Source organism: Pteropus vampyrus, unplaced genomic scaffold (assembly GCF_000151845.1).
Source record: "Pteropus vampyrus isolate Shadow unplaced genomic scaffold, Pvam_2.0 Scaffold1115, whole genome shotgun sequence".
Lineage (NCBI taxonomy): Eukaryota > Metazoa > Chordata > Mammalia > Chiroptera > Pteropodidae > Pteropus > Pteropus vampyrus.
In genome coordinates, this window is record NW_011889896.1 from 86,557 (window position 1) to 106,051 (window position 19,495).

At 37.6% G+C, this 19,495-nt stretch overlaps 1 protein-coding gene across 1 annotated transcript; it reads left to right on the forward strand.

Moving 5' to 3' along the window:
- Positions 1-5,113: 5,113 nt before the first annotated feature.
- BEX5 (brain expressed X-linked 5) lies at positions 5,114-5,916 on the forward strand. Its single transcript, XM_011386330.2, has 2 exons — positions 5,114-5,168; positions 5,548-5,916. Exon 2 carries the CDS (start codon positions 5,575-5,577, stop codon positions 5,914-5,916), a length of 342 nt encoding a protein of 113 aa, XP_011384632.1. The 5' UTR covers positions 5,114-5,168; positions 5,548-5,574.
- The last annotated feature ends 13,579 nt before the right edge of the window (positions 5,917-19,495 follow it).

Genomic DNA, 19,495 nt, shown 5'->3' on the forward strand with positions numbered 1-19,495 from the left:
AGAAGCAGGACCTACAACCCAGATTACTCTATCCAGTAAAGCTATCATTTAGAATCAAAGGACAGATAAAGAGCTTCCTAGATGAGAAAAAATTAAAAGAGTTCATCATCACCAAGCTAGTATTACGGGAAATATTAGAAGGACTTCTTTAAGAAAAATAAAGAGGAGGAGGAAGGGAAAGAGGAGGGGGAGGAGGAGAAGGAGAGGGAAGGGAGGAGGAGAGGGAGAAGGGGAAGGAGAAGAAGAGGAAGGAGGAGAAGAAAGAGAAGGAGGAGAAGGAGGAGAAGGAAGAGAGAAGGAGAGGAGGAGGAAAAGAAGAAGGAGAAGAAAAAAGATAAAAACTATGAATAATAAAATGGCAATAACTAAATATTTAGCAACAATTACTTTAAATGTAAATGGATTAAATGTCCCAATCAAAAGATGGGTGTCTGAATGGATAAGAAAACAAGACCCTTACATATGCTGCCTACAAGAGATTCGCTTCGGATTGAAAGACACACATGGACTGAAAGCAAAGGGATGAAAAATATATTTCATCAAAATGGAAATGAAAAAGAACTCTGGGGTAGCAATACTTATACTAGACAAAATAGACTTTAAAACAAGAGACGAAGGACCCAGTTATCCCACTTCTGGGTATCTATCCAAAGAAACCCAAAACACTACTTCGAAGGGTCGTGTGCATCTATAAGTCCATTGCAACATTATTTACAATAGCCAAAATATGGAGGCAACATGGGTGTCCATCAGTGAATGAGTGAATGAATAAACAAGAGATGGTACATATATACAATGGAATATTACTCAGCCATAAAAAAGAATGAAATCTTGCCATCCTCAACAACATGGATGACCTAGAGGGTATTATGCAGAGTGAAGCAAGGCAGATAGAGAAAGACAAATGCCATGTGATTTCACTTATATGTGCAATCTAAGAACAAAATAAATGAACAAACTAAATAGAAACAAACTCATAGATACAGAGAACAAACTGATGGCTTCTAGATAGGAGGGGATTTTGATAGCTACAAAATAGTCATGGGGATGTAAAGTACAGCATAAAAAATATAGTCAATAATATTATAATAACTGTGTATGGTGCCAGGTGGATACTAGACTTATTGGGGTGATCACTTTGTAAGTTATATGGATGTGTAATTACTATGTTGTACATCTGAAACTAACATAGTATTGTATGTCAGCTGTAATTGAAAAATAAAAAATTATTTAAAAATTATGTGAGTATGGTAGTGAGTATAGAACATTTAGTAAGACTATACATTAAAATATTTATCTTTAGACATTACAAGTTTATATATATTTAAATTTTTATATGAGAAATCTCCACTGACCTCAGAAGCTAAGCAAGGTCGGGCTTGGTTAGTACTTGGATGGGAGACCATCTAGGAAGACCGGGTGCTGTAGGCGTTAAAAAAAAATCTCCAAAGACAAAATTAGATTAATATTTATGAAAATTTTATGTGAAATGAATTGAACTCAATATTTTTAAATAATCATTTAGTCTGCAACTGAAGGCATATGGGTATACTTTGTGCTATTTTCAAAATCATTCCGTAACTTTTAAATTATTTCATAATGTTTTTTTAAGACCACTTACATAACAATGAGAGATTTTATTTATTTTTTATTTTTATTTTATTTTATTTTATTTTATTTTATTTTATTTTATTTTATTATTTTATTTTATTTTATTTTATTTTATTTTTGCCTAGGACACAAATTCCCAACCCTATCTGATATTAAGAATTGCATAAGGAACTAAAATGCAGATTCCCAGGCCTGGTTCCAAACTACTGAACTAGAATCTTCAGAGAAGAGTCTGGAATTGTTAATCTCAAATGTCTGTTATGATGTGGCAAGTTTAGGAAATATTACCTGATGACCTTGACAACAAATTTTTAGAAATAAATGAAATAGAGAAAATAAACCAAAAAATAAAATAAAATACCACTTTAAAAGTACAATAAGCCTGGTAATACTCAGTATTGCTGGACATTTGAAAAACGGGAATGCTCATACATTATAGAAACTAAACTGGAACAATATTTTTCAAAGCCAATTTGTATGACAATTAAAAGCATCCATAGTCATATACAGCAATGACAGTTCTAGGAATTGAATACCCTCATATTATTATTTTAAAAACTATATACAAAGAATTTAAATCAACAATGTCTCTCATAGTTAAAACTACAAACAGCCTAACGTCCGTAAGTATGGGAATGGATGTGTGTGTGTGTTGTCTTTATTTTGAAGTAAAATATTTGGACCAATTTAGAATATAACCTGAATAGTATATTTCTTGAGGCAAGGATAAAGCTGATATTTTCCTTCTACTTTATCTATATTTTCTAATTTTACTGAAGGCTCTTTTGGCGCCTTGGGAACTCATTCAGCCCAGGCTTAGGACAACTCAGAAGTGCCAGAGATTTTAATATTCCCAGAGTAACCACCACCAATACAGGACTCACGTCTGTAGATAAATAATCCAAATTCCCATCACGAATTTGGATAATTCTGAGGCACATTCTGCATGACTCATTAGACTTAGAGGGTCCCCAGCAAAACTGAGCCAGTTGCCTTTTGTCCATGTATGTCTCTGGTGCTATGCTTTCAACAAACTTTTTCATCCTAATAGTATATAAAAAATAACATTTGTTATATCCTATTTTCAATAGTTTTATGTCTTGTTATCTAAACATTTAGTGTCTGTCTGTATGTGAGCAACAAGAATAAGGCACTTCATTATTTTTTCCAAATAGGTAACCAATTATCCCAGCACCATATCTTCAGCAATATAATCTCTCCTCATTGATTCAAAATATTTCAATCAGATTAGTACTATTTATCCATATTTGGGTTTAACAATTGTCCTTCTCTTCTGTTTCATTTTTCCTATATTTATTATGGCATAATATTTTTAATAGTGTAGCTTAACAATACTTTTATCTGTCAGCATAACTTTCTCAAATCATTGTTCTGAATTGTTGGAAGACCTCAATATTGCTTTATTTTAGAGGCCATGCTAGAGTCTTGTTGTAAAGTTGCACTAATATAATTTAGAGGAGACCATAAATTTGTCACAGGCTCTCAAGATCTGAAAATCCATCAGCAAGACTCTTTCAGATTGCTGCCTCACCTCATAGAAGGATCACACAGAGAGAGACTCCTCATAAGGGGAATCACCAGGTTAGGTTCATATTTCCATGTCCTTAAAAGGGGGAGCAGGTGCTATCTGTAGGGTCTATGTTTATAGTATGATTCAGCAGCAGAAACAGGTTGCCAAGTTTTTACAACTCGAAATTTATTTTTCAACTGAAAATAATAATATTGTCTAATAATAACAATAAAATGAATGTATGTCGATGGGAAACAAAACAAAAACAACCACCCCCTTCAAAAATTAAACAGAAAGAGAACTAATTAAGGTGAAACTTATTCTTAAATGTCATTTTCTACCTATTTTTCAGACTTCTTAGCCTCACCCCTCTTCCCTGTTCGAGTTTCGGTCTGGGACAAAACCAAGTCTGCTAGGAGAAATTCTGGCCTTTACTTCCTGGTGAGGGGAAGCTCCAGCAGAAATCAAGGGGGAAAGGTAACTACAAACTACAAAATACCGTGGCCTGTTTTGTCTCGAAGATTATTAAATGCGGGGGGCGCGGGGGCGGGGAGCGGAATAACAAGGGATGGGCAGGGAAGTAGAGTTGGCGAGAATAAGGAGAAACGTGGCCCCGCCCACTGCCACGCCACCGGTCCTGCCGCACTGCAGGTATGATCCGTAACTGGGGATATGAGCTCACAGTGACGCGGCCCTTACTAGACCTAGAGCTGACGCGTGGATTAGTCTCTTCTCCTAGTTGCGGTCTGAGTCTTTGATGGTCGTGTGTCGCCTCACTATTGCCTTGAAAGTGGGCGAGCCTGCAGCCCAAGGAAGGAGGACGTCGTAGAAGCTGACCTTAATCCGTGGCAGGTTGGTGGGCACTGACTGGGGTGGAGGTGGCAGAAGGCAAAAACCAGAACGGGTCCAGGACTGGATTTTCTCTATCTCGTTCCGGATGCCTACACGTTTGGTGTAAGAAATGGAGGGCTTAGTGGGAGGAGATCGAGAGAGGCCAAGAGTTGAGAATGGATACCAGTTCGCACAGACTAGGAAGTGGGCGATTGGGTGACCTCTGGAAGGGAAGAACTAGAGAAGGGGACGGCGAGGAATCAGCCTGATACCTGCGCGGCGACAGGAGCGGGGCGCAACCGGTGACCCGGGTTGGGGATGACGGACTCTGCAACTGGTGTAGGCCTCTTTCTAGTATCTCTTCTCCCTCCATCCATTTTGGAGCCGGAAATGGTGGACTGCGAGAATCGGGCAGAGGGTGAGGTTGACGGTTGTTGCAGAGGATAGGGAAAGGGATTAGACATGGGAAACAGGACCCTTCTGCGGAGGAGGCAATCGAGTGGGCGGGCTTCTGAGAAATACAGGCAAAGAGCGAGGAACTGTTTCTGGTCCCTGGAGGTCGATATAAGCCTCGGTGCTGCTTGCGGTCCCTGGGGTAGGCATGACAAAGCGCAGAGCCCACAGCGGGTCCAGGTTTGCAATGTCCACACTACCTTTTCGCCTTCCGTCCATCTTGATACAAAAAATAATGGGCAATGGAAGGAAGGTGGATTTGAGAAAGGCCACTGGGTTCCAAAAGTTCCTGGCGGATACCCAGATTGAAATTCGTTATGAAGAAAACACATCTCCACCCAGTAAGTTCTTTTGACTCCTCGCCCTGAAAGTTGTCCATTTGCGTTCAATAAATGGTAATTAGGCGACAGGAGGGACAAGAGAGTGGGGTAGGGGGCCTAGAGAAGAAGTGAAACTCATTTGGAAATAATCATCTTTGATTACAATGTCTTTTTCTGGAAGGCAGTGTAGTGCGTCACAGGGTGAGAAAAGAAGCCATGAGACCGGATGGAGGAGAAAGAGATGGTGGCAGTATTTGACTAGCGGAGTCTTAAACAATGGACCTGGTGCCCCACCCCCATACTGGTCCTTTAATTAAGGGATCAGCCCTAGCCATTGTCATATTTCTGTCTGCAGGTCTTTAGGGCCGTTCGTGCCGCAGATTTCAAAGCTAAGAGACGAAGACTACTTCTGATCTCTGCAGGTAGGGGGGTACCTGGGGCCCTGTGGTGTAGGGATATCAGGGATCAGACCAGAATATGGGGGACTCAGCCCTCCTTGCCTGAGTCAAGTTCATGAGAAACCTAGCCAAGTCTTTAGAAAAATGGGCCTATGGCTGGTGAGCGAAGAAAGGAGTAAAGTGGCAACCTCTGGAGGGCTTGTCCGGATCCCTCGGCCTAGGTTTTGATGTGAGATGTGGCTTAGAGAAAGATTTTTCTGGGAAAATGGTGGGGTTTGGGGCAGAGCTGGATCTGAAACTTCCCCTAGGGGGCGCACAAAGTCTGTCAGATGGGAAAACCTTTGCCTACAGAGCTCTGAATCTTGTTACAATTTAATCCCTCTTCTTGCTTTTTATCTCTTAGGAAGTAAAAGCAGAAAAGAAAGTCAACATGGAAAATGTCCCTCAGGAAATCAAAGGAGGAGAGCAGGCTCCAGTGCAGAATGAAGAAGATGCCCACCCTTTGGGAGGTGATGAAGGCCAGGAGCCCAGAGGAAATTTTAGAGGGGTTTGGGCTCCACCTGCCCAGGATTTTAGAGAGGATATACCCAATAGGCTTGTCAATAACATTGACATGATAGATGGAGATGCAGATGATATGGAACGGTTCATGGAAGAGATGAGAGAGCTAAGGAGGAAAATTAGAGAGCTTCAGTTGAGGTATAGTCTGCGTATTCTTATAGGAGATCCCCCACACCATGACCATCATGATGAGTTTTGCCTTATGCCTTGAATGCTGAGGTTAATAACCATAAACCCCCTGCTTCCTAAACTTGCATTTTCTTGATGTACTTATTTCTATGAACCTTGATGTCCTGTCATTTTTCTGATCGGAGGTTTCATTTTGACTTAGTTTGTAACTTTTTCTGTCAGCAGAGGAGTTTCATCAACTTGCATGGAAAGATGTTTAACAAATATAAAGTTAATAAAGCAGTTTTAAATGCAGTCTATAGATATACTATCTCATTTAAAAGCATGCGTATTATATATTAATAAATCAGAATGTGTTTTTTTATCTTTTTTCTATTTTTTTCCAAAATGAATACACATGTATTTGTGTGTGTGTGTGTGTGTGTGTGTGTGTGTGTGTGTGTGTATCAGAAAAAAAGTAAGCAAAGTACTTTGCCAATCAGCTTATAAAGGGAATGGAGACAAATACTCGAGGCACAATTTAAAGACCTAAATTTTATATTACCTGCAGGTCTCTTATTTAGAAGCACAAGCCTGGTAATTATTACAAATATGTTTCTTTAAAGTCAGTCAATTCATCTATAAAATGAACATAATACATGCCTACAGGGCTACTGTGGGAATTAAATGAGATAATGACTAAACTCTGGCTGGCTCTATCAACACATGCAAGGCTTCATCTGTTTAGATGCCCTTCGTATTTAGAAAGGGCCCAAGGGGTATGCTTACCAGCAAATACAGTTGACTGCCAGGTAGGTAACACCTTTCTATACATATACCATGTCTCCCTTCCCTGAATAATGCCATGACTTCTAGGCATTCCTTCCCTTTCTGCTCGATTTTACTTCTACTGGTCCCCACCACTGCTGATATGTTGGAGAGTCCTAAAGGTGACAAAGACCCACAGATTTCTCTGGAACCTTCAGTGGTCCGAATTCCCATTTTTGAAATGTAGCGAATGCCCCCTTTCTGCTTTGGAGTTATACATAATCCAGGTGTTGTAATTTCCCCGGTGCTGCTTAGGGATCCAAACAGCCCTTTATGGCTTTTCTTAGACCTTCTTTCTCACTCCTCTCCCCCAGATAAATCTGAGTGACATTCATAATAGTGTGCTCACAATTGGACTATTCCTTCTATCTTTTGATGAAGATGGCTCAGTCTCCTTGACTCCCCATTCTGTGCTTACACTGAGCATACATAGGTGGTGTGAGGGTGGCTTTATCTCCCTAAGACTGTTCTGGTCTGCACCACTCTCACCCCAGGAGTCTACAGCAGTCTCTACTCACACTAGTTATATGGATCCAGAGCAATTTCCCTTTTCCTTTGCTTTGATTTTTGCTGTGCCCAATAAACATGTAATCACAGATCAATGGGGAACTGGCCAGAACTAGGGACCTGGTAGATGGACCATTGTTTTAGAATGTTTTCTATTACCCAGTATCACCACTCCCAAATTAGACTGTGCCCTTCTCAAATTAAATATATTGTCTCATTTGTCCTGGTATACTCAGTACCAACACAGGGTCTGGTAAGTTGTAAAGCACAACAGTTGAGCACACACACATACACACACACATATTTTAAGTGCCTTAATTACCCTATGTACATCAAGCTTTATTTTCCCACTAGACTGCCCTTAACCTTGGCTGCAGGTTTAAATTACATGAGATTTTAAAGTAGAACTCAGGACCTACTCCCAACCAGTTGGATCAGACTCATTAGAAGTGAGATCTATGGGTAATTATATTGTAAAAGCTCCCACAGTGATTCTCATGTAAAGTTGAGAACAATTGGTTATAATTCGTGACTGCAATATCTTTGGTTTATTTTCTCTGCACTACGCATGATTGACTGTGTGACCCTAACCGAATCATTTCATTTATCTACAATATATATCTTGTAAAAGAATATCGAAGAGGAGGAATTACACCCCAAAATCAACACATGGAATCCTTTTAAGATAATATATGTCAGTATTTACTCTAAGTTCTCCAGCCTATCAAATGCTTCAGAATTGCATGTGGAGCTTGTTAAAAATACAGAGTCCTTGCACCACACCCAAAATCCTCTGTTTGGTAACCATGCTCAGGTAAATGTATTGTTAACAAGCTCCCAGGTGATTCTGATGCACGCTGGAGTTTGAGATTTACACGTGCATACAACTTAAGTATATTAAGGAAAAACAAAGTAAAATAAAATATAGACATATGTTAATCTGAATTCAGGGAAAAGCATAGAGAAAGCAAATTTGAGCACTAGCAAAAACAAAGAAACCATAAAAGGAAATACTGATATTTACTATTTAAAAAAATATTAAATCTTCCGTAAAATAAAGCAAGACTGTAAATAAAAGTTCAAGGTGAGGGACCGGATGTCTTAATTCTTATCAGTTTAATAAAATGTAGTCCCTCAACCAAAGACCATGTAATGCCTCTCTCATTTCAATGCGGGTAACAGATAAACAATAAAATGAATAAATATTACATTCCTCTTGCCCATTTAAAACCTTGATTGTGAGAGTTCTAGCCATTTTAGATTTATCTAATAAGTATAGAGTTTTTATTTACTAGTCTCAGGAAATGTGGTAAGGTGAAAGTAGCAATAAATACTAATTTGCCACAGAATCTACCACTCACTAATAGTATTGGCTTGCTGTGGCTACTGTAAAAAATTTACCACAGTAGAACTTTATTCTCTCACAGTTCTTGGGACAGAAGTCAGAAATCAACATATGCACAGGGCCTGCTCCAACTGGAAGCTCTACAAGAGAAGCTACTCATTGCAATGCAACCTCTATCAAAGCCACAATCATCGGAACAGTGTGCTGGAATAAAGACAGACATATAGGGCAATGGAATAGAATAGACAGCCCAGAAATAAATACACATATATGGTTAAATGATTTTCAACTAGGGTGCCAAGACCACTCAATGGGGAAAGAATAATCGTTTCAGCAAATGGTGCTGGCAAAATTAGATATTCACATGTAAAAGAATGGGGTTGGGCCTTTACCTTAAACAATATACAAAAAAAAAATCTCAAAATAGATAAAAAATCTAAACCTAGGAGCTAAAATTATAAAACTCTTAGGAGAAAACAGGGGAAAAATTTCATGATAATGGATTTCTCCCTTTTGGAAGGGGAATGTCTGTCTTATGGTTATCACCATTGTATTTGGAAGCACATAACTACTTTCACAGGTTCGCAAATGGAAGGGAGTTTTGCCTCGGGATGAATCATACCTCAAGCCTTACCTAGACTCAATTTAGATAATATTTAGATGAGACTTTGGAGTTGAAGCTGGAATGGGTTAAGACTTTGGGGGCTATTGTGATGGGATGAATGTATTTTGTATTTTTCATATGAGAAGAACATAAATATTGAGGGAGGAGGCAGAGGGTGGAATTGTGTACTGAATTGTGTCCTCCAATTTAGTAAGTTAAAGCCTTAACCCCCAATGTGACTTTATTTGGAGATATGGTCATTAAGGAGGTAAATAAGGTTAAATTAAGTCATAAGGCGCGGCCCCAATCAAATAGGCTTGATGTCCTGGGAAGAAGAGGCATGTTCACTCAAAAGAATAAAGTCATGAGTATATAGGGAGAAGACAGCTGTGTGCAAGACAAAGTGAGAGGCCTCAGGAGAAACCAAACCTGCTGACAACTTGATCTTGGAATTCCAACCTCCAGAACTATGAGAAACACCCAAACTGTAGTATTTTGTTATGGCAGACCCAGAAGACCAATACATGATATAACAGATTGGTAGTTGCCAGGGACTGCAGGGAAGTCTAAAGGAGAGAAACTGCTTAGTGAGTAAGATATATTACTTTGAGGCGAAAGAAATATTTTGGAACTAGATAGAGGTAGTGGTTGCACAACATTATGAATGTACTAAATACCACTTAATGGTTCACTTTGAAATGGTCTTTTTTTGTTCTTTTAATTGTGGAAAAATATGTATAATACAAAATGTACATTTAAACATACATATGCATTTATCATTATAATTCACTGGCATTAAGTACAATCACATTGTTGTGAAGTCATTATCATTATCTCCAGAAATTTTTTATCATTCCAAACTGAATCTCTGTACTCATTAAACAATAATTTCCAGTTTCCTCTTCCTTACAAACCCCAGTAACCACTATTCTACTTTTTGTCTATAGTATTTGACTATTCTAAGTACTTAGACTATTCTATCAAGTGGAATAATACAGTATTTGTTTTTGTGTGTGTGTCTGGCTTATTTAACTAAGCTTAATGTTTTCAAGGTTCACCAATATTATAGCATATAGCAGAATTTCATTCCTTTTTCATTCTGAATCTCATTCTGTTGAATGGATATACCACATTATTTATCCATTCATCGCTCAGTGGACACTTGGGTTGCTTCTCCTTTTCGACTATTGTGAATAATACTGCTATGGACATGGAAGTACAAATATCTGTTTAAGCCTCTGCCCTCAGTTCTTTTGGGCATATGCCCAGAAGTGAAGATGCTGGAACATATGGTAATTATATGGGTTTTGTTTTGAGAAAGCACTATAATGTTTTCCATAGCAACTGCACCCTTTTACATTCCCACCAACAGTGTACAAATGATCCCATTTCTCCACATCCTTACCAACACATTATTTTCTGAGTTTTGCCTTCATAATAGCCATCATCCTAATGGCTGTGAAGTCATATCTCACAGTGGTTTGGATTAGCATTTTCCTACTGATTTGTGATGTTGAGCATCTTTTTATATACTTTGGCCATTTATATATCTTTTTCGAAGAAATGTCTACTCAAGTTATTTGCCTATTTTTGTGCTTTGGTTGAGTTGTAGAAGTCTTTTAATTGAGCCTACAGTCTCAATTTCAACCCTTTATCAGATATATAACTTGCAAATATTTTCCCTAGTTCCATAGGTTTCCTTTTCATTCTCTTGACTGTTCCTTGATGCACGAAAGTATTTCATTTTGATAAATTCAAATTGTCTTAGTTCTGGCTACTATAACAAAATACTGTAGACTGGGTGGATTAAACAACAAAATATTTTTTTCCTCACAGTTCTGGAGGCTGGAATGTCCAAGATCAAAATTCTGGCAGATTCAGTATCTGGTGAGAGCCTTATTCTTGCTTTGCAGATGGCCACCTCTTGCTGTATCCTTACATAGTGGAGAGAGAGAGAGAGAGAGAGAGAGAGAGAGAGCGCGCTCTGGTCTTTTCCTCTTCCTATAAGGACAGTGATCTCATCATGGGAGTTTTACCACATGACTCTTCATCTAAATCTAATTACCTTTCAAAGGTACCATCTCCAAATACCATCACATTGAGCTCCAACATATGAATTTTAGGACACATTCAGTCCATTTTATTCCACCCCTACACCCCCCAAATTCATGTCTTTCTCACATGCAAGTTGAATTCATTACACCCCAACAGCCCTAAAAGTTTAAGCTCCTTCTAGCACAAACTCTAAACTTAAAAGTCCAAAATCTCATCTCAATGTTATCTAAATGAGATATGGGCGAGATTCTACATGTGATTTATCCTTAGAGGCAAAATTACTCTCCAGCTGTGAAACTATTAAGTTATGTGCTTCCAAAATACAATGGTGGGACAGGCATCGGATAGACAGTCCCATTCCAAAGGGAGAAACAGAATAGAATAAAGGGGTGATGGGTCTCAAGAAAGCCCCAAACTTAGCAAGACAAATCCCATTGGATCTTAAGACATGCAAATAATCCTCTTTGGTTCAATGCTACGCCCTTCAGGCCCTCTGTGGTGGCAATATTACCCCCACAGAGTACTGCCCACATCACAGTTCTGTGGCAGCCTTTCCCACCAGCAGCTCTCTACAGGGGCCCCACCTATATATCAGCTCTGCTGGATGGAGGTAACATCCCCAGGGATCTGCCAGGTGGGAGTCGTGCTTCCTGGTTCTGGATAGCCCCACCATCATGGCTTTGGTTAGAGGCCATCTGGCCTACTGAAACTGAAATGGTGGCCCCGGTGATCTCTCAATCACTCTCAAGGCCATTTTTCCATTTTCTTGAAGAATAGTGCAAGTTCAGCATTGAATAGCTTTATCATTCCATCCTGTAGAACAGGGTTTCCCAACCCCCTAGCCGCGGACTGGTACCATTCTGTGGCCTGTTAAGAACCAGGCCACACAGCAGGAGGTGAGCAGCAGGTAAGTGAATGAAGCTTCATCTGTATTTGCAGCCGCTCCCCAGCGCTAGCATCACCGCCTCAGCGCCACCTCAGATCATCAGGTATTAGACTCTCATAGGAGCACTGGTCCCTGGTGCCAAAAGGTTGGAGACCAGTGCTGTAGAATCTAAGATGTTCAAAAGCTTCCTTCATTCCATCTCATCTCTGTCCTCTTCAATTCAAACATTCTTGCCAGGTGGCTGATTAGGTCTGTGGTTCTCACCCATACTGATTTTCTTATTAAATAGTTGTTTGGCTACACAATTAGAACTTGCGCTCTCGCTCTCGCTCGCTCGCTCTCTCTCTCTCTCTCTCTCTCTCTCTCTCTCTCTCTCTCTCAATATGGAAAGGTTGAGAATTTTCCAAATCTGTAAGTTTTGGTTCCTTTTAGCTTAATAATTACTTCTTCAATTATTTCTATTTTCTCACATTTTACTATAAGCAGTCAGGAGAAACCAAGTTGCTTCCCAAGTACTTTGCCTAGAAATCTCCTCAGCTAAATATCCAAGTTTCATGCTTGCAACTTCTATCTTCCACAAAACACTAGAATATGAACACAATTCAGCCAAGTTATTTGCCACTTTACAACAAAGATTGTCTTTTCTCAACTGTCCAATAATATGTTCCTCATTCCATCTGAAGCCCCATAGAATAGCCTTTACCATCCATATTTCTACCAACATTCTGTATATTATTATTTATGTATTATTCTCTAAAAAGAGGAAAACTTTATCTCCAGCATTCCTCCTTCCTTTCTGAACCCTCACCACAATCAACTTTAACAATCCCTTCAGGGCAATAATGGCTTTTTCTAGCATGCTTCAACATATAAATTTTGGTGCAACACAGGTATTCAGTCCATAGCACCAATTTATCTATTTTTTTGTTGTTGTTTCCCATGCTTTGGGTATCATAATAAGGAAATCATTACCATATCCAATGACATAAAGTTTTTCCCATTTTTTTCTTCCAAGATTTTCAAAGTTTCAGTTCTTATGAAGGGATCTTTGATCCATTTTGAGTTAATTTTTATAATGGTGTAAGGTAAGAGTCCAACTTCATTCTTTTGTATTTAGATATATAGTTTTCATAGCATCATTTGTTAAAAATACATACATTCTTTTCCCCACTGAGTAGAAAATAACTGTAATGAGAAATTTACTAGAGCATCTCAATGATGGATTTTAGCTGGTTGAAGAAAAAAACCTGTAAACTTCAAGATGCGTAATGAGAGATTTTGAGTCTGAGGAACAAACAATAAATACAAATGAAGAAAAGTATATAGAGACACAGAGAACCCAGGGACACCATCAAACATACCAAGATAGACATGTGGGCATCCCAGAAAGAGATGAGGAAAAGAAAGTGGCAGAAAAATACATCTGAAATTATAATAACCAAAACTTTTCAAATTTGATAAAAATTTACTCTTCTACAACTGACTTCTAATCATAAATCACAAGAAGTCAGAAGACAGCGGATGTCATCTTCAGAGTATGGAAAGAAAATGACTGTTGACCAAGATTTCTTAACCATCAAAATCTTTAAAAATTAAGAATTAATTAAGACATTCCTAGATAACAGATATTGAAAGAAATGTTCAATAGTAACACTTCTGTAATAAATACTAAATAGAGTTCTTCAGGCTGAGATAAAAGACACTAGATGATAACTTAAACCCACATGAAGAAATGAAGAGCATTGGCTAGGTAACTAAATAGATAAATATAAAAGACAGAGTAGTAGGCTAAATAATGGCCTCTCAAAAAAATATGCATGTCTAAACCCTATAACCTATGAACTTTACCTTATACAGAAAAAAAAGGACTTTGTAAGTGTGATTAAATTAAGGATCTTGGGATAGATTATCCTGGATGGTCTGGCTGGGCCCCAAATGTAGTCTCAAGTGTTCTTATAAGAGAGAAACAGAGGTATATTTGACACAGCAGAGGAAGAAAGCAATATGATGATGAAAGCAGAGAGACATTTGAAGATGTTATTCTCCTAACTTTGGAGTTGGAGGAAGGAGACATTAGCCAAAGAATGCAGCTTTAGAAGCTGGAAAAGGCAGGGAAATGGATTGTCCTCTAAAGCCTTCAAAAGCTGCATAGCCTTGCTGATACCTTTTGTTAAACCCAGTGAAAGTATTTCAAATTTATGACCTCAAGCATTGTCAAAGAATACATTTCTGTTGTTACGGCAGCATAGGAAATTAATACAGATAGTATAAATGTATATTTGTTTGTAACTCTTTCTGCTTTTGTTATTTTTAAAGGAAATTGTAAAAAACAAAAACAGTGTTTATGGGCTTACTATGGCTAAGAGTAGTTTCTATTACAATAATAGTATAACGAAGGAAGGAAAGAATGGAGGTATATTAGAACAAACTTTTTACATCATTGAAATTTAGTTAATTTTAATTTCAAGGGCAGCCACTAAGAAAATAATTTTTTAAATCTTTCAAAATAAATAACAAGAAAATTTAAATGGCTCACTAAAAAATATCTTTTAAAAAGAATACAATAGTGGAGAAATAGAGGAACAAAATATACAGAAGACATAGAAAACAAATAGCAAAATGGCAAATAAAAAGCCTACCATATCCGTGATTACATTAAATTAAATTAGCAGAATGGTGAGGAGGGTGGGGGAAGCATGATCCAACTATATACTATCTTCAAGAGAAACATTTAGATTCAAAGAAATAAATAGAATGAAAGTAAAAAGATGGAAAAATATATAGCATGCAAAGGGTAATGTAAAGAAGAGTGGCTATTTTAATATCAAAGAAACTAGACTTTAAGTGTTGTACGTTATTGGACAAAAAAATGTTTTGCGAGAAAAAGAAAGGTGTTTTAAAATGATAAGGTCAATCCATCATAAATATGTAAAAATTTAAACATATGAACATCAAATACACAAAGTGAAAACTTACAGAATAAAAAGAAAAAACAATTTGATGACAATAACTGGAGACTTCAAAACAACACTTTCAAAATTGGAAAGAAATGTAGGAAAAATATCACCAAAGAACTAGGATACTCGAAGAAAGCTACAAACCGATATTTCAAGCAGCATCAGAATACACATTCCTGTCAAGTACCCAATGAACATTCTCCTGGATAAACCATATACTAGACCATAAAATATGCTATATGAATTTAAAAGGATTAAAGTCATATGAAGAATATTCTCTGATTATAATGGAATAAAATTAGTAATCAATAACATAAGAAAATCTGGAAATGTACAAATACGTAGAAATTAACATACTTCCATTTATGAGAATAAATCATGATAGAAATTAGAAAGTAGTTTGAGATGAATGAAAACAAAAACACAACATGCCAACACTTATGGAATATAATTAAACAGTGCCTAAAGGGAAATTTATAGTTGAGAATGCTTATATTAAAAAGACGAAAATCTCAAATCAATCATTTAAATGTCCATGTTAAAATACTAGAAAAAGAAAAGCAGCTTAAACCCTAAGAAATCAGAAGGAAAAAAGTAGTAAAGATCAGAGTGGAAATAAATGAAATAAAGAATAGAAACAAAATAGAGAACATTATTAAAGCCAAAAGTTAATTCTTTGGGGAAAAAAAAAAAAAACAACTGAAAAAGCTATACCAAGATTGAACAAAAAAGAAAAAGTGAAGATTCAAATTACCAAAATCGAGGTGATATCAGTGTGATGTGAGAGATCTCCTCCAATCTCTCCCCTTAAAATTACAACAAACTGAACAACTACAATCCAACAGACAACAGATAACACACAGCCTAGTACACAGACATGTCTGAGAGATCTGCATATCAGAACAACTGAAGGTAGATGAATCCGGCGAGAAAGGGAGAAGGAGATGGAGGAGTGTGGGACAATGCTGGAGACCAGTCCTGTGAACGCAGCCTGGAGTTCCCTGCAACACGTGGAAAGGGGGAGTTAGGTGGTGGTTCTCAACCTCTGAAGCCCTGAACAGTCTTGCCTGAGCAATCAGCATGTTCCATGTGGCTCAGCCCAGTGATCAGGGCAGAGAGCAGGGCAGAGACTGAATGTGGAGGGGTGAAATCTGTGTCTTAGCAACCACCATTGCCAGGCAGAAAGCTGAGTCACAGAGCCTGGCTTCCTCTCCCCACAATCCCACAGTGTGACTCCCACCCTCCCAGAGCTAGCACCACTGCCCCAGGAGAAATTGCAATAACTAGAACTGAAACACACACTCCAGCTTGTCCCAGTGACAGGGGTAGAGATATAGAAGCAAGTCAGTTGAAGTGTGTGGGCCAGTATTTATCTGAAGGAAAAGAGCCACACACACACACTGCTGGCCTCTCCCAATCCACCTCACCCCCACCCAGTCAGGCTGATTCAGAAGGAAGCAGAGGAGCATTGCATTGTTGAGACAGTACCAGGACTTCAAGGGCATTTCAGAGGCCCAGATTCACGTTCCCTTCACATTCTCTCATGGGAGTGGGGCCCACGGACAGAGGTGACCTGGTCACAGAAGAGACACACACCTCCCCAGAAATTAAAGGGCATTTTTAACCTCAAAGCAGGGATCCAGGAGACTTGGGCAGTGCAGAAGGCTTGGGCATCACCTACTGGAAAACAAAAGAAAAATCTCTTCCTATCAATCTGCTAAAGAGAGATTGCTATATAATAAATTTTCCGTTAAAAAAAAAAAAGCAGAGTACATTCTCATTAATACTTAGGCGGAGAAACAGTCCATCAAACACCATGAACAATCAAGATGACAAGGCAGCTCAGAAAGAAAATGAAAAATCTCAAGAAAATAAGCTTAAAGATATAGAAATATGTGATTTAAATGGCCGAATTTAAGATTGAACTTCTGAAAAAACTCAATGAGATGCAAGAAAATTCTGACTGACAGTCCAATGAACTTAGAAACAAAATCAATGAACAGGAATACTGTACCAAGGAGACTGAAATTTTAAGAAAAGAAACAAATAGAACTTCTAGAGCTGAAGAACTCATTAAAAGAAGATGAAGAATGAAATAGCAAGCTTAGGAAATAGAGCTGACCAGATGGAGGAAAGAATTGGTGATATTGAAGGGAGAAATCTGGAAATAACTCAAAAAGAGGAAGAGACTTGAAAGTGAAAAAAAATGAACAAACTCTACAAGAACTATCTGGCACCATCATGAAAATTAAAACAAACAGAAAAGGCTGGGGTAGCAATATCTATATCAGACAAAATGAATTTTTTAAAAAAAGGTTATTACAAGAGACAAAGAAGGACTCCATTATCCTACTTCTAGGTATTTATCTGAGGGAACCCAAAACATTACTTTGAAGGGACACGCGAATCCATATGTTCATTGCAGCATTAGTTACAGTAGCTAAGATATGGAGGCATCCTTGGTATTCATTAATCGATGAATAAATAAAGAAGAGGTGGTATTATATAGAATGGAATATTTCTTGCCATAAAAAAGAATGAAATCTTGCCATCTGCAACAACATGAATGGACCTAGAGGGTATTGTACTGAGTGGAGGAAGTCAGACAGACAAAGATAAATGTATGTGGAATCTAGAGAATGGGAAAAAACAAACAAAAGAAAAAGAAACAAGTTCATAAATACAGAGAGCATTTTGATGGTTGTCAGATTGGGAGGAGGGAAAATGAGTGAAGGGGGAAGGGATTAAGAGGTACAAATTGGTATTCACAACATAGTCATGGGGATGTAGAGCATAGCATGGGGAATACAGTCAGTATAGTGTAATAACTATATATGGTGTCAGATGGATACTAGGTTTATTGGGGTGATCATTTCATAAGTTATATAAATTTCTAATCACTGCGTTGTACATCTGAAACTAATATAATATTGTATGTCAGATGAAATTGAAAAAGTAAAGGCATAAAATTAAAAAATAAATAAAATAAAATAAATTGAAGAAGACACAAAGAAATGGAAAGATATTCTGTGTTCATGGTTTGGAAGAATCAACACAGTTAAAATAACCTTATTACCCAAAGCATTATACAGATTTAATACAATCCCCACCAATATCCCAATGTCATCTTTAAAAAAAAAAAAAAAAAGAACAAAAAATCATCAGATTTGTATGGAAACACAAAAGACACCGAATAACCAAAGTTATCTTGAGAAAAAAGAACATGGCTAGAGGTATCATGCTATCTGACTTCAAATTATACTACAAGGCAACAATAATTAAAACAGCATGGTATTGGCAGAAAAACAGATACACAGACCAATGGAACAGAATTGAGAGCCCAGAAATAAACCCCCATATACATGGGCAAATAATTTTCAACAAAGGAGCAAAAAAACATACAATAGAGAAGGAAAGCCTCTTCAATAAATGGTGCTGGAAAAATTGGAAAGCCACCTGCAAAAGAATGAAAGTAGACAGCTATCTGTCACCATACACCAAAATCATCTCAAAATGGATTAGAGACCTGAATATAAAACCTGAAACAATAAATTGCATAGAAGAAAACATAGGTATTAAACGCATGGACCTTGGATTTAGAGAAAATTTTATGAATTTGACATCAAAGGCAAGGGAAGAAAAAGCAAAAGTAAATGAATTGGATCATATCAAACTAAAAAGTTTCTGCACAGCAAAAGAAACTGTCAACAAAGTAAAGAGACAACCATCTGAATGGGAGAAGGTATTTGTAAATGATGCCTCTGATAAGGACCTAATATCCAAAATATACAAAGAACTCACACAGTTCAATAATTTTTTAAAATCCAACTTTAAAAAATGGGCAGAGGCCCTGAACAGACACTTCTCCCAAGAAGACATACAGATGGCCAACAGACATCTGAAAAGATGCTCAACTTTACTAACTATTCAGGAAATGCAAATCAAAACCACAATGAGATAGCACTTCACACCTCTTAGAATGTCTATCATCAACAGGACAAATAATAAGTGTTGGAGAGGTCATGAGGAAAAAGGAATCTTCATACACTGCTAGCGGGAATATAAATTGGTATAGTCACTATGGAAAACAGTATGGCAGTTCCTCAAAAAAATTAAAAATAGAATTACCGTATGATCCAGCAATCCCCTTCTGGGTATTTACCCCCCAAATTTGAAAACATTTACCTGCAAAGATATGTGCACCCCGATGTTCATAACAGCATTATTCATGGTGGCCAAAACATGGAAACAACCAAAGTGTCCTTGGATAGATGATTGGATAAAGAAGCTGTGGTAAATATATACAATGGAATATTACTCAGCCATAACAAAAGATGAAATACTGCCATTTGCAACAATGCGGATGGATCTTGAGATTATCATGCTAAGAGAAATAAGTCAGGCAGAAAAAGTTGAGAATCATAAGATTTCACTTATATTGGAATATAAAACTGAAAGCAACAAACATGACAAACAGAGACTCAGGAACATGGACAGTGG

Coding starts and splice junctions, on each gene's coding strand:
- BEX5 (XM_011386330.2), top strand. CDS start 5,575: ATGGAAAATGTCCCTCAGGAAATCAAAGGAGGAGAGCAGGCTCCAGTG.